General features: G+C 37.6%; 1 protein-coding gene across 1 annotated transcript in view; it reads left to right on the forward strand.

The window, feature by feature from the left end:
• The window catches only part of LOC127629282 (plexin-A1-like), a 267,994-nt gene that overhangs the window by 174,769 nt on the left and 78,353 nt on the right, over window positions 1-14,872 (forward strand). The window contains exon 10 of the mRNA XM_052106444.1: window positions 8,246-8,446. Coding sequence (XP_051962404.1) covers window positions 8,246-8,446 — 201 coding nt within the window. The remainder of the gene's footprint in view (window positions 1-8,245; window positions 8,447-14,872) is intronic.

Below are 14,872 nucleotides of genomic sequence, written 5' to 3' on the forward strand. Positions count from 1 at the left end.
CAGTAATACGAATCTAAAGATCAGCACTGAGAAAATGAAAACTCAAAAGTTAATTACCTTGATTCACTTCATTAATCAGAATTCAGGGAGTTGTGCTGAATGGCAATGGGTAAAAAATCGTAATGTCCCAGCACATGCGTATTTATTTTGACGTTTGACATGTTTTCTTAGGATTTTCCTACTCCTGACAGTTTAGAGAAGAAACATTTTGAATAGCGAGTAGATTTATTACAAACACGTGCCTTTATAAGGTGAGTAAGAGTGCAATTTGATTTTATAAAAACTTCTCTCATGGACACTCTAATATGTATTCCACACTTTTGGTACCAAAACTAAATACGCTTGCTCAGTTTAGATCTGTACTTTGTTTCTTATTGCATGTGGAGAGCAGAAGCTACTTATGGCCTCCAAACTTCATCCAGCTCTGATTTACCAGCTGTCTCATTTGGCTTCCGGTGTTACTTCTTCCCTGGCACTCTCTCTCTCTTTCTCTTCCACTCACTCTCCCTTGCAGATCTCTGCCCAGCTCTTGCAAACACACTGCAAAGTCTCCCTTGCCTCTAATCTGGCCACTGCTTGGGACAGCCCTGCACTGCAAACCACAGAGGAAAGAGTTTTGAGGAATGCCAGATCTCTGGATCATTATTCCGCCATCTGTGCCAAGAACTTGTGGCTCGCCCTATGCCATTTCTATCTCTTAAGACACTCAATATCAAATGCCACCTTCATCCACCCAATGGCAGACCCTCTTGGGATAACTACATTGATGGTTCACTGTAATTAATCATTTAATCAGAAAGGCAGTTAGTAGAAACGTGGACCCTGGCGTGCACCCTCACCTTTGTTGTTTGATGCCAGTCCATCCCGCTGTGTGGGGTTTCAAAGCCCTGAAGTTCTCATTCTCTCTGGCACTGGGCCTCTCATTGGGATCTAAGGCTGCCACTGATCTGTGTCTTTAATTATTCAGAGTGTATTAAATCTTAATTTCCAGATGCATCAGTGTCTGTCTGCCTAATGGAGACTGAAGATTAATTTTACATTCAGGAGACAAGAAAACGCTGTGAGCATTTGCAAATTCTTGGGTAGCGCCCAAGGATACCAGGCCAGGACCAGGTTTCTTATGCTGTTTTTACTGAAGTCCAATTTCTGGCTTTACTTCTCACAAAATGGAGTTTTCACTCCTTATTTGTATACCTTTGCTTTATAAAATTTGTATATTTTACATTTATATACCTTTGTGCTTAGAAAGCCAAAACCTTGCTAACTTTTGCAGGTGAAGTCTATGTTCTTGCCTCTAGTGGCAACAAACGGAATTGCAAAAATATGACTGGCCAAAACTCATGATATTGTACTGGTCTAGATGCTCAGTGATGTTTTGTTAGCACCACTGTCCCTTTTCAGTTTTTGGGTGGCTTACGTATATTTTTGTGTGGATATCGAGTTGGAAAAGGAACATATATTTTACCTTTCAAAAGCTATATATTGATGTACAGGGCATTTTTCTAATGTAATGTTTCAAAGAGCATCTATGTGCTTCAATGGAATCCAAAAATCCCTGGTGTTTCATTCAAAGGAGTCAACATTTAAAATCTCACAAGTTTCTTTAATTTGATATTTATTTATTTTCATTTTAATAAAATTAAAAAAAATCTGAACCATTATATATATATATATATATATATATATATATATATATATATATATATATATATATATATATATATATATATTATAATTTATATAATTATTATTTTTTTAAATCCTAACAAGATCTACTTTCAAATTTGAATCGAAAAATTTCATGTGGTCCATTTTGGACCCCCCTGTATTTAGCGTATTTTTAATAAATTGATTTTAGAAACTGTATTAATAAGAGAAATAAGTCTATAATTTTACTAACACATATTACTTTGGATTATGCCACATCTTCCTAAATTTTGAGAACTTCTCTATTTTTGAGACATGTGGGAAGACACTCTAAAGCCCTTTGTGACTTCAAAGTCCCTTTCATTCGACATCAGGCTCCTGTTAGAGTGGGCAGATCCACACGTTGTTTCTCCCTCACGGTTTGGACCATGCTAGTCAACAAGCTCCAGACTGCCTAATTAGATGGCAGCTCTGTTCCTCATCTGTTACCCTGACGAGACTTGCCAGAATAAGTAATTAAAACAGCAATATGGTAGAAAAGGGTTTAAAGAATTTTGGTGATTCTGGCCTCAAAATGTTGATATGAATTGGTTAGAATTAAGAACAGGATTGTCAAATTGTTTAACTGCTCATTTGATAGAGATAATGCATAAATTGGCAAATGAAGCTTTGCAATTGTTTTTACCAACTTGGATATATGGATATAATGTGGTTTAGTTCTGAGACTTGGTGGCTTATCTTGGTGCTTGAAGTACTTTTATCAAGGCTGGAATACTGAAGAATCGAAAACATAAAAAACATTAAACCTGCTACATCAGCCCAGTGCTGGCCTAATAAAAATGACAGGGCATTTAGAAATTTTACAACACAGCTCCGGCTGCAAATATGCCTACAGTTCAACTAAGTGTGCTTAAGAGAAGTCAGTGGGGACAGATATTGTGTTTTGTAAGGGTAGCAAATCTCGAATGAGATCATATCTATCTCTAAGGAAATGTAGTCATTATACCAGGCTTTTTGTTTTGTTCTGTACTGTTCCCTTCCACTGTAAAGTGGTGCAAAACCAATTGATAGACTCCTTCTGGCCCATAACTACCTCCTGGTTTACTGGACTGCCTTAGTAATCTTGCTTCTTACATGGTGTATCAAAGCAAGTCTTGGCTTCAATTGGTTAGATGAGCATCCATTCATCAAAGACGTATGTCCTGGAAATTTATCTTTGAATCTAAATCTGAATGTGTAGGGCTGGAGCTTAGAAATGTAGAACTTAGAACCTTCATTCTTATAGCAATATCTATAGAGCTGTTTATGTGGCAAGTTTAAATAAATAGAAGTGCGAATGAGATATGAGAGCCATGGCAGAGGAGAGAATTTTGGTTGGGGCCACCAAAAATCTCTGATCAGAAAGGAGGGAATGTGAATGACTCAAGTGGGCTGCATTTGCTGTGTTTGCAGTGTGGGCTTTACTTTGAGTCTCTGCATCGCCCCACAGGTTCTTTTAAACTGATAGAAAATGGGAAGGAGAGCGAGAAAGATAGAATGCAAGAGAGAGAGAGAGAGAGAGAGAGAGAGAGAGAGAGAGAGGAAGAAAAGAGCAGTTGATATCATGTTTTGCTTGCAGTGGCATTGCTAGAGGCACCATTTGAGAAAAACAAACAGCAGACTAGCAGAGTGCTGTTGCCAGCTAGCAGAGCCAAAAACCAGCCCTCCACTTTCCCTTAACACTGCTTCCCAAGTGTCGTACTACACACTGCATCTCTCAGTGTTTACTTGTACATCTCGCACTAAACCTCAGGTTCTTATACTGTACTCCTGCACACATTTAAAGTGATAATTCACCCAAAAATACAAAGATTTGTCACCATTTCCTTACCCTCTTTCTTCTATGGAATTCAAAATATGTTTTTAGGCAGAATGTTCGACTCAGTTACCAATAACTTTCATTTTATTGGGGGAAAAAAATGCAATGATAGTAAATGGTCACTGAGGCTGTCATTGTGCCTAACATCTCTTTTTGTGTTCCACAGAAGAGAGAAAATCAAATGGGTTTGGAACAACATGAGGATGTGTCAATGATGACACAATCGTAGTTTTTGGGCGAACTATCCCTTTAAAAAGTAAATCAGCAACTGCATCAGAATGCTTTAATATAGGTAAGATTGGAGCTGTGATAGTGTTTGGATTTAGAACAGTTTATACTTTAGGTGTATCTCTCACTTGTTAACGTGAGTTTGCTCGGCGCTCATTCCCGCCATGTGATTCATGGCTGTGGGGGCGCACACCACATGCTAACCTGAATTCCTGGCTTACTGGAGCCACAGTAGTTTCAAAGCAAATAAAGGCAGTACGAGGGAGAATATGTGAAACACTTCAAAGCAATCCCAGCGGTACACAATTATTCCATTGTGCTCAGCAAGTGTGCCATCTGATCTGATCTTTCACCTCTGTTTTGATACCTGTCAGGATGCTTAATGAAATAGTTTCCCATATTTTCTCTCACACGTACTCCATTATTGCTTGAGAATTTGTGTTATCTAACAGCCTGATTGGAAGAGTCCCTCTTTTTGTCTGTCTCTATTTCTCTTTCTTTCTCTTTCTCCCTCTCTCTCTGTCTCTTTCCTTTTTATTCTATTCATTTCCCCTTTTTTACTTTTTAAATTTTTTCATTTCATTTCCTTTCCTTTCATTTTATTCCATTTTTCTTTTACCTTTTCAGTTTAGATTTTCTTAACCTTTGCTTTTTCATTTAATTTCCCTTTCCTTACGTTTTTACGTTGACTCTACCTTTTCATTTCTTTCTTTTCCCTTGTCCTTTCATTTTTTTTTCCTTTTGCTTCTATCTTTCCTTTCCATTTCTTTCACTTTTCTGCTTTTTATTCCTTTTCCTATTCCTTTTCACTCCTTTATTTTTCCCTTTCCTTTCCTCTCCTTATCCTTTTCCTTTCCTGTTTTATTTTCCTTATCATTTCCTTTAACCCCTTTCCTTTCTTTGCCTTGCCATACACTTAACTTTTACTTTTATCTTCTTTTTCTCCCTTATATCCTTACAAGCACAAATATACAAACACATACACTGTAACCATTTCTCATGAGTGGAAGTGGACTCGCATCCCTTCCAAAATGCAGTTCTTATCAGATGGTCGGAGCATATCATTAAATGTGTAGTTTACGGCTATCTGTTCGCCACCTGTGTGTTTTGATTGCCGAAACGAATGGCTGAGCCACAAGCATCTCTTAGCACCAGTCTGGTGGCTTAGCGTGACTGATACTACCTCTCTCCTCTCTGATTGGCTCTCGGGCTCTTTTATAATTTTGCCCTACGCCTTGCACAGTTGCTGAATAAATGTTTTTAAATTGCATTCTGTCACATTTGTGGATTATTTTCCAAATCAAGGCAAACTAATCAGGTAATTATATTTCATGGCAGTTTAGTGAAAACAACCTGACAAATATAAAAACAAACAAAGTATAAAGAGATAGCAGAACTGATGATGACGAAGGAGCCCAAACCTTAATGTTTTACAGTGCAGACACACCCATTTTGTCTCTAAGTGACAAATATAATGCTAAATGATGCATAATATAACATTTGAGTGCCCTTTTTAAATGTAATATACGCAACCATTATGTCACAAACAGAAAACAACGTAAGCCTTCCATGGTACTGCCATGATTTGCGAATATCACAAACCCTGACTAAAACGTGTCTTTCACCAGATTTTTAGAAAATGACATTATTCTGTTACTGTAATATACTGTAGTAAACTATTTACTTAATTATAGGCTACCTGTTCTTTTTGCAACATATAATTATGTTTTCCTTTTGATATGGGATTGTAATGTGACCCAAACATTTTTGAGAGATTTAAGGTAATACAATACTTTTTGGACATCCATCATGATAGTGCCATGGCATTCTATGAAGTACCTTAAAGTGCCATGTAAAAATGATTGTAGGTGGATATGATAACCATCCAGCACCATGGCTAATGTCAAAGAACATCATTTTACCATCACTACACCATGGTAATTTATGGTTCTTTTTGAAAAGTATTTAGCATGTAGACACCATAGCAAGCAGATCATAACTGGATGTTACAAGCCACGTAAACAAGTTTTCTTTTAAACCTTTTGCTCTGGGCAATGAACCTAACATTTCAGGTTTGCGAATTGTGTTCTTGGGAAACTGATAAGGCTTCTCTGTGCTCGGCATACAGGCCTTTATTGACTCTGAACAAATTGCAGCTTTTCATTAGCAGTGAAACCTTCACCTTTGTGTAACACACAGTAATTGAACACTAACACTGGCTCGCTCCATTGAGAGGGGGGGAAACTGCATCACAGTCTATTTATTCAGTCACAACTGAATCGAGAGAGCGCAGCGCAGTATTAATAAGGCGACTGCCGCCCGAGGCAATTAAACCGGCAGCCCAATGGAACTCTGCAGTCACAGAGCTGCATGTGGCTTTCCCATCAGGTTTGTTTACAGAGCCCTCACTGTGGCAGTGCTAGCTCATATAACTTGTAGATTTTAATAACACCGCTGGTGTTCCATACTCCTCCCATTCACTTAGAATCAGAGGCACTGTAAATGGGAAATGAGGGTAACATGTTTAGATGCCTTATCTGGCTCTGATGGGATGGACTGTGGTAAGATATAATCTGTGATTTTTCATATATCTCTTACAAAAATTATTATAATTTTTCATAAAAGGTGCCATGGTTTTGGAGCACCACGGACTATGTAAGTAACCATGGTAAATATCAATGTACAATGAAATTGCTGGTTAAATCATACAGTAAACATGTACAAATGTACAGTAAACATGTCACCCTAAAATTTAAATAATTAAAAAAAGAATATATATATATATATATATATATATATATATATATATATATATATATATATATATATATATATATATATATATTTTGCATAAAACATAAGTATGTTTTTAGCACCATTAATATTTTGTGCAATGTGATTTTATTTCCATTAGGTTTAATGCAATATACAGTATATATTGTATAACACTGTTTTACAGTCTGTTTTTTTACTTCGTAAAAAAAATAATACCTTAAAACTGTAATACAGTGTTTTTTATTTTATTTAATTAAGCAGTTTAAAGCCAATACAACAAATACTGTCATGATGTATAAATATAAAAAAATTATATTTTTGCAATAAATGAGAATGTGCTAAATTAAAATTAAAATAATGTCTTAAGGGTCCTAAAAAAATCATTTGATTTGGGGGTGAAAAATGGCCAAGATGTGTTAATTGAGAGGTATCATGAGGTTCGAGACCTGCCTCTCTGCGGAATAAAAATGGGCGTTTTCAAACCGAGATGGGCAATTTCAACTGTTTTACACGATTTGCCTACTACATTGAGATTCCCTACTTTCATTGGATAGTTGAAAAATGCCCATCCCGGTTGGAAAACACCAACAGATTCAGAAACACCCATTATTGTTCCGCAGAGACCTATACTTCAGATTCACTTTAATCATCTGATACATCACTGTACCACGTACTTTTTTAAAGCTTTTTTCCCCTTTCTTTTGAATCAAAGCATCAAAAGAAAGATTGATGCTTTGAGCTAGTAGCATGCCTTCGATCATGGTGTTCAAATGTTCTAATGAAATGTCATTTCTTGTACACATTAAAAAAGCATCAAAATAGTCATTTGTATAAATATATTTATTCTAAAAGACTGGATTTGGTGTATTTAAATCTGAAGGCAGTTTTTGACAATAGGTCTTTTGGGGGTGAGGTCTCATGCCCATTGTTATGTTGCTGCTTTTCTAAAGTGCACAGTTGGCATCATAACTTGGGTGCCGATGCCAAGTTTTTAAAATGGCACACACCCTCATAAAGCTTAATTGCATCTTGCGCTGTGCCCTGGTTTCTCAATCTGTTGGCATGACAACGGTGGCAATGGCCTTGAAGTCCTCCTAGCATCCTTAGTATCCTCGGTTTCATTGCTCGTAATTTTAGCAGCATCAATGAAAGGGTTACAATATCTGAACAGTCACATTTTCACAAGTAGTAGATCAAAAGTGTTTTTGATCTTTTTGTTGCATCAGAGTGCTGTTATTTGATGCTCTCAAAATTATAATGACAAGTCATTATGTTTTTCTGCGGAACACTGTTTCATACTTTGTAAATGTGTGCAAACATGAATAAAACCTTTGTACCTCTGAACAATCCTGACAAACAGAAACCCCATATGTTATGGTACAATCTACAATCTATCAAATCATGTGGCTTGTTGAGGAGATGTGTGCTATTTACTTTTCTGAGTGGATCTATTTTTTATTTTATTTTTGCCTGACAGATGATAAAACCTGCAAAAAACACTATTGACTTACATTGAAGGAAGCCAAATCTAGGGAGCAGGCTCTTTTGAGTTGGACTAGTATGCAACCACTTACCAATGTCCTAGCAAGCAGCCACCAAGAAATCCCTTGGAATCATCTAGTAATTGCCTAACATCAAGCCAGGACACTCTAGAAAGCATAGCAATGTCCTGGAAACCACCCAAAACACCCTGACAATCTAATGTCCAAAATTAAATAGTTTTTCTTCATTTTGCAGGAGTGTCCTCAGATTATGCCATCCACCCAGATCTACATCCCTGTTGGCATCATGAAGCCCATTACCCTGTTGGCCCGAAACCTTCCACAGCCCCAGTCTGGCCAGAGGAACTATGAATGCATCTTCTATATTCAAGGGAAAGAGTACAGTGTCACGGCATTGCGCTTCAACAGCACTAGTATACAGTGTCAGAAGACCATGGTGAGTTCAAACTTTAGTTTTTTTGGGTGTTCATTTTTTTTTGTTCAAGAAACCCCCATTGGATTTTTTGGCTCTGTTGTAGTTCTGGAGTCTTATGCAAGTACTAACTTTGTCTCAGATTTAAATAGACTAAAAATACACTCAAATGAGCCAGTTCTAGACGTAGAGTAAAGTTATAGAGCTATAAATGTAATTGGATAGCTCAGATGATATAGTCTTGGAACAGCTTGAGAAATGTTCGAAATCTCTTGCTTTTTCATTGCAGACTTTGTTATCTTAGAAAACTGAGCACAGATTGAGAAATAGTTTTGATCTCTTTTGAAACTCTAGATGAGACACATGTGGGATTGCTGGGGTCTTTTTCTCAGAAACATTGGAGGTTGGAGACTTAAGCAAAAGTCTTATATTCTGATAAGCTAAGACCTCTTGGGATGCCCTGCTTTAAGGAACTGTGGATTTTTTTAAGGAACCCATATATATTTATTTCCTCTATGTGACACGAAATGACATGGTAGGCAGTATGTTCATCTGGTGACTGAGGTTAACATTTTGTCTAACACCTTTTGTTTACCACGGAAGAAAGTAAGTCATACAGGTTTGGATCAACATGAGGGTAAGTTAATGATGTCAGAATTTAAATTTTTTTGGCAGTGTACTATCCCTTTGAGGGCCATTATTGGAGAAAGTCAGAATGGCTGGGCATTATCTTTCAGCACTGATTACACACTTTCTTCTGGCCAATCAACAACTTGTCTGACTATCATAACTCCCACCAGGCACTGGGCAGAGACTGGTAGAGCATTAGGGCCTCATAAAAAACATTGTTCTTGTTATCTTTGTAACAAACTGCTTTGCGAAAGCTGTCATTAGTGACTGAGAGTGGAAGCTTGTGTAATCGAAGACACCATGACACTTCTCGCCATTCTTTATTGACGGCCGTTTTAAGACGCTGCCTCTTTCTTCATTTTTCTCTTGTGTTGAAGTTCCTAGTGTATCTGAAGGGAGGCTAATTATATGGCTAAGAGTGTGCAGAGAGCTGTCTCGCTAAAGACTTTATCGACTGTTTGCTGTCGCAGCCATTTCAAATCGACAACGTTTGCAGCATTGTTGACGAGAAGCTATTCCTCTGTCTCCGCTAGAAGGATGCATCAGACAGAGTGATGTTAACTTTAACCGTCAATGAGAGAGCAAAAAACAGTCTCTGTATAAGCGCTACCTCTCTTCTAATATTACAAGGCAGTGTTGATGCTTTTTATATGGGGCATTACAGGTGTTGTTTTTGCCCAAACATGAGTTTTGTAAATCCTGACTATCCTAATTCTAATCCAACCTTGTAACCTGCTTTACTTTGTTCTTTCTCTTTTACAATTATGGATATTAGTAGTTCATTTTTATCTTATTTGAAATTCTGAAAATGGTGTTTTTTCCAAAGTTCATTCCTTTTCCGTGGTCGCCTGCGGTTTATGTCTGTGACGGAACCATGCCGGGTTTGGTTCTGTGCTGCTGGGTATTCCGACAGCCTGTCACTCCTAATGAGAGCCGCAATTACAGCCGTGTTAAGAACCACATTGCAATTACACCATTAAATGGCAACAATTATCAGTTACTTAGCGTGCAGTGATTTTAGCATGAGTGCTGCGTAGCCCTGCATGTGAGTTCCATTACCAGATGTACAAGCATGTTTAGAATGACAGGCTTTGGCACAGATCAAGAGTCACTATTGTTTTTAGTCATTAGTCATTCAGACTAAGTCACTCCTTAGAGATCAAATGACTGTTCGTCAGTAGGGTTGAATTGAATTGGTCCCGGAACATTCCCAGCACTTCCGTGTTAAAGCGGGTTGGATAAGGTTCGCAGGTCGGAGATGAATCACCTGCTTAAGTCCCGCTGTTCTTTTCATTCATGCCACAGAAACCTTCTTCATCTGAGTGATTAATTACAGTGCAGACTAATGGTTTTTTGTTGAATTCAAGGGTTTTGATTGGTTTGCTTTGCCATAACACCACAGTTTTTCCAAAGTTACATTTTTAGGTCATCGTCTGCAGCGCTGGGGGAAATTCATTACATATTATGAGTAAACTAAAGTAACATTTTACTCTGAAAAAGTACATCCAGTATTATGGTGCAAATTCAAAGAAGTGACACATTATTTTCTGTTTATTTAATATATTTACTGACAAATAAAAAAAAAAAAAAAACTGGATGAATTCTCTTAACAAATACAAGGTTGTACAGTATGCTAACATCAGTTAACGCAAGTACTTTTACAGTTAATCTTGGGAATGATGCTTTGTAATACCATTTAATTAATGATGCACCGAAATGAAAATTCTGGGCCGAAACCGAAAATTCAGGATGCACTCTGTCGAAATACCTATTTTAAAATAGTTATTTTTTATATATATATATATATATATATATATATATAATTGTATTAATATTATACTTTTTTATTAATTCATGAATTTAATTAATCTGAATTGAAAAATTACAAATCAATAAAATGATCACACTTTTATCAAAAATAACACACCAAAATTGGACAGAAAAAATATGATAAAAAATTAAATATATTATTCTTTATTCAGTTCTTTAACAATAAAATGTAACAGATTTTTTTTTTTATTTACAAATTATCCAATAAATGTAACGTTCTAGAAAACTATAATGATATGCAAATCAGCAGTCAAGTAATGAACTTAGCAGCTATAGTATAACATCTTGCAAATACAAAACGTTTAAATATGCTACACAGTCATTTTAATGAAAACAACAGGCAGAACATAGAATGGCAGAGGGCCTCTATTCTGTTTATGTAAACGCATTTATACTTTAATATAAAATGATTGTGCAAAACAGCAGTAATAGAACTAAAACCAACCTCAACTGTAAACGACAGATGTAGCCTCAAGTTAAGAACAAAGTTTTGCAGGGCTAAAGAAATGTTAATATAATTGCACATAGCAAATTGGACCGCTTTCTATTTAAGTAAAAGTGTCAGGTTTCTCTTCAAGAACAAAAGTTGCTCAGCGTTTTGTCAGGAGAGACAGTTCCTCTTTTCATCAAGAACATGAGATGCTGCACTGAATAGTCTCTCTCTCTCTCTCTCTGTGCTGTGCTTGGGCATACCTGCTGCAATCCGCGCAAGCAATGGAAAGCGATCTTTGTTCATGTACCAGTAGTCAAGACGACTGACGCGTTTGCGAAATATGAGCGTGAAGCGATCATCTTTGTTCCGCAACTGCTTTCGGGTCCTTGAATAACGTATAACGTGCGAGGAAGGGCACCCGGTGGACTTTCTGGTGCCCTCCTAGGGTAAGATGTTACCCTCCTAGGGAGTTGGCGCCCAATGCAGACTGCGTAGTATCCATATAGGGAGCAGCGGTACTGCTTTGAAGTATTTCCACACCGCTGACATCGGCCTTTGCTTGGCCTAACCCTAACCCTAGCGCCGTGATTATGGTTGGATCGCTCGAGAGTGAAACCTGAGCACTGAGGGGCGGGGAGGCATATATATCGGCTCATATTTTCTCTTTCGGCCAAAACAAAAAATGCCATTTTCGGCCGAAAATCTTCGGTGGCCGAAATTTCGGTGCATCCCTACTTTTAATATTAAAAGTTGTAAATGTAACGATTAATTTATGCATGATGAAGTAACATTAATCAAAACAATGAAAACATTTTTTTTAGAAATTAAAACTAACCAAGATTAATAAATGCTGTGAAAAAGAATTGTACATGTATAATGCATAACAGCTAATTCATTAACATAAGTTAATGTATACAACCCTATTGTAAATTGTTATCAAAGTTACGCAATTAGTTATTGTAATTTGGACTATGCAATAATGATCATTTTTATTGTTTGATACCTAAAGAATTAACTAATGTTAACATATACAACCTTATTGCAATTTTTTTTTACCAAGGTAACATAATTTGCTACGTTTAGCAGTAATGCAATTATGTTCATTTAAAGTTCATGATACCTAATGCATTAACCTATTTCAACATAATACAACACTATAGTACAATTTTAACAAACTTGCAGATATTTTTACTTTTATGAGGAGTAACTCAATAATTTTCATTTATAGTTCACAATATCTAATGCATTAATTGTTGTTAATGTACACAACCGTATTATAAAATGTTACAAAAGCGATGTAATTAGATACTTTTAAAAGCAGTAATCCAATGTTTAAAGTTCATGATGCCAAGTGCATTACCTTATTTTAATATATACAAACATTGTAAATCACTACCACCTTAACATAATTATTTTACTTTTATTAGTAGTCATTTTTTACTATTATTTACAGTTTTGATATGTAATATATTAACTATTGTTAATGTTTACAAACTTATTGTAACATTTTACTAATGTAACTTAATTAGTTTCTTTTATTAGGAGTAACACAATGATGTTTATATATAGTTCATGGTAGCTAATGTATTAATTAATGTTAATGTACACCACATTATAATGAAGTGTTACCAAAGTAGTATATCTTATTTGTATTAAGAGTAATGCAATAAAGTAGTGCAATACTTTTAACAGTAACGTTGCCCAACACTGGTCATTGGCGATCAGTTATATGCCAGGAAGATTTAAGGAAACAGCTGGCAGGTGGGATCTCAGCTATAGCGGGCAGATGGTGTGTGTAGTATGATTAGGTGTGGGGAGCTGATTGTGTTTGCCTGAGATTGATCAATTCGATCCTTTGTCTCTCTGCTTAAGACAATGGAGAGACAGGTTAATAAAGCACCACTGATTGTTGGGACGCAGAGGGAAGCGGGTAGTCCAGACTCGATCGATTGAGTAAACAAAGGATATAAAGCTTGGGATGAGGTGTGGAGAGAAGGAAGAACATCATTGAGCAGTAGCAGGTTGAAACAGAGAAGAAGAACCTCTTATCCTCTAGTTTCAAATGTTATGCTGCCAAATTGAGGGCCAGCTACCTGCTAAGAACACACTACATGGTACAGATACTATGGGATACTATGGTTTAGACAGCTTTGATTATAATATTATTTTTTTGTGTGGGGATGCACCGATCAGATACCTGGATATCAGTATTGGCTTTTTTAAATTTTTTTATTGATAGGATATAGATCCAACAAGACTGACCCAAATCTGGTACTGTGTGCTAGTCATGGTCATTACTGTGAAGTTTCAAAAATGACACACACACACACACAAAAAAAAACTTTGAAAGCAACATTAAAGTAGTCCATATTCCAAGTCTCCTAAAACTATGCAATAGCTTTGTGAATGGAAAAAAGGTTGTGATTTAATTTAAATAAATATAGTATAATATCCATGCATTATGTGATTCAGAGTGAATGAGCGAGCTGCGCTGTCACTACATGCATTCATGCATGTGCATTATAATGTGATATTTTCAGCACTCTCAGAACAAAAAACACTGGAATACTGGTAATCCTTAGTTTCAGTAGTTTGCAAGTTAATGTAATCCTGTTTAGAGGATAATGTAGATGTTTGTGGCTCGCTGTCCTGGGGGAAGTGCTTGAGGCTCGAGGCTTGACCTGAGCACAAATTCCCCCTACCCCCTCATTAGGGTTGGGTTGCCCCGGACGGAGGCGAGAATCCTAGCCACCCAGACTGAACCTTATGTCTCCCTCCAGGCTTGGTGAGTTTGACGGATGGGCCCGTGCAGTCAGCGGGCGGACCCCGAGGGACAGAGCACTTATCCGCTTGAGCAGGCGAGTCCAACCTGTGATCAAATGGGGGCTCTCACTGCATTCGACCGGGAGAGTCCTCCGAGCTTCGAACGGGAGAGCCCACAATAAAAATAAACCTGAGATGAGAACCCTGCTGCGGTTTTAATGGGAGAGCCCTTGTGGATTGCATTGGGGGAGCCAAGCCCGCCCGAGCGGAGGCCTGCATCCTAGCCATTAGGGCAGGTCACCCTGAGTATAGGAGTTGATCCTAGGTGTTTGTGATGACCTCAGCCTCTCCTCCTGGCAATGAGGGGCCCTCATGGCATTTCAGTCGTTGGAGTCCTCACTGTGCTTCGAACTGGGGAGCCCATGATACAAATAAATGTGAGTTAGCTCACATTTATTTGTGCATGGCATTTGAGTGGGAGAACCCTGCCGCGGTTTGAACGGGAGTGCCCTTGAGTGCTTTAGGTGGGCCCCTCCTGCATTGTGGGACAGGGAGCTTTCAGACTGGCCAGGGTAGACCACTACAGCATCCAAATGGTGGGGCCGGCGTATTGGAAAATGAGGATGAAGCAAGCATCCCCCTGACCCCGGATGAGAACTTGTGACTAGTTAATCAGGGCATGATGGGCCTTCCTGATATGAAGACGGTTGGTGCAGATGATTCAGAGATATGCGTTGGATGGCCAGTTTGGGCAGGCCTTTGTGAGCTGCTATGGTTGCGGCGCCAATATGAAA

The sequence above is a fragment of the Xyrauchen texanus genome, chromosome 35 (genome assembly GCF_025860055.1).
Source record: "Xyrauchen texanus isolate HMW12.3.18 chromosome 35, RBS_HiC_50CHRs, whole genome shotgun sequence".
In the NCBI taxonomy this organism is placed as follows: Eukaryota; Metazoa; Chordata; class Actinopteri; order Cypriniformes; family Catostomidae; genus Xyrauchen; species Xyrauchen texanus.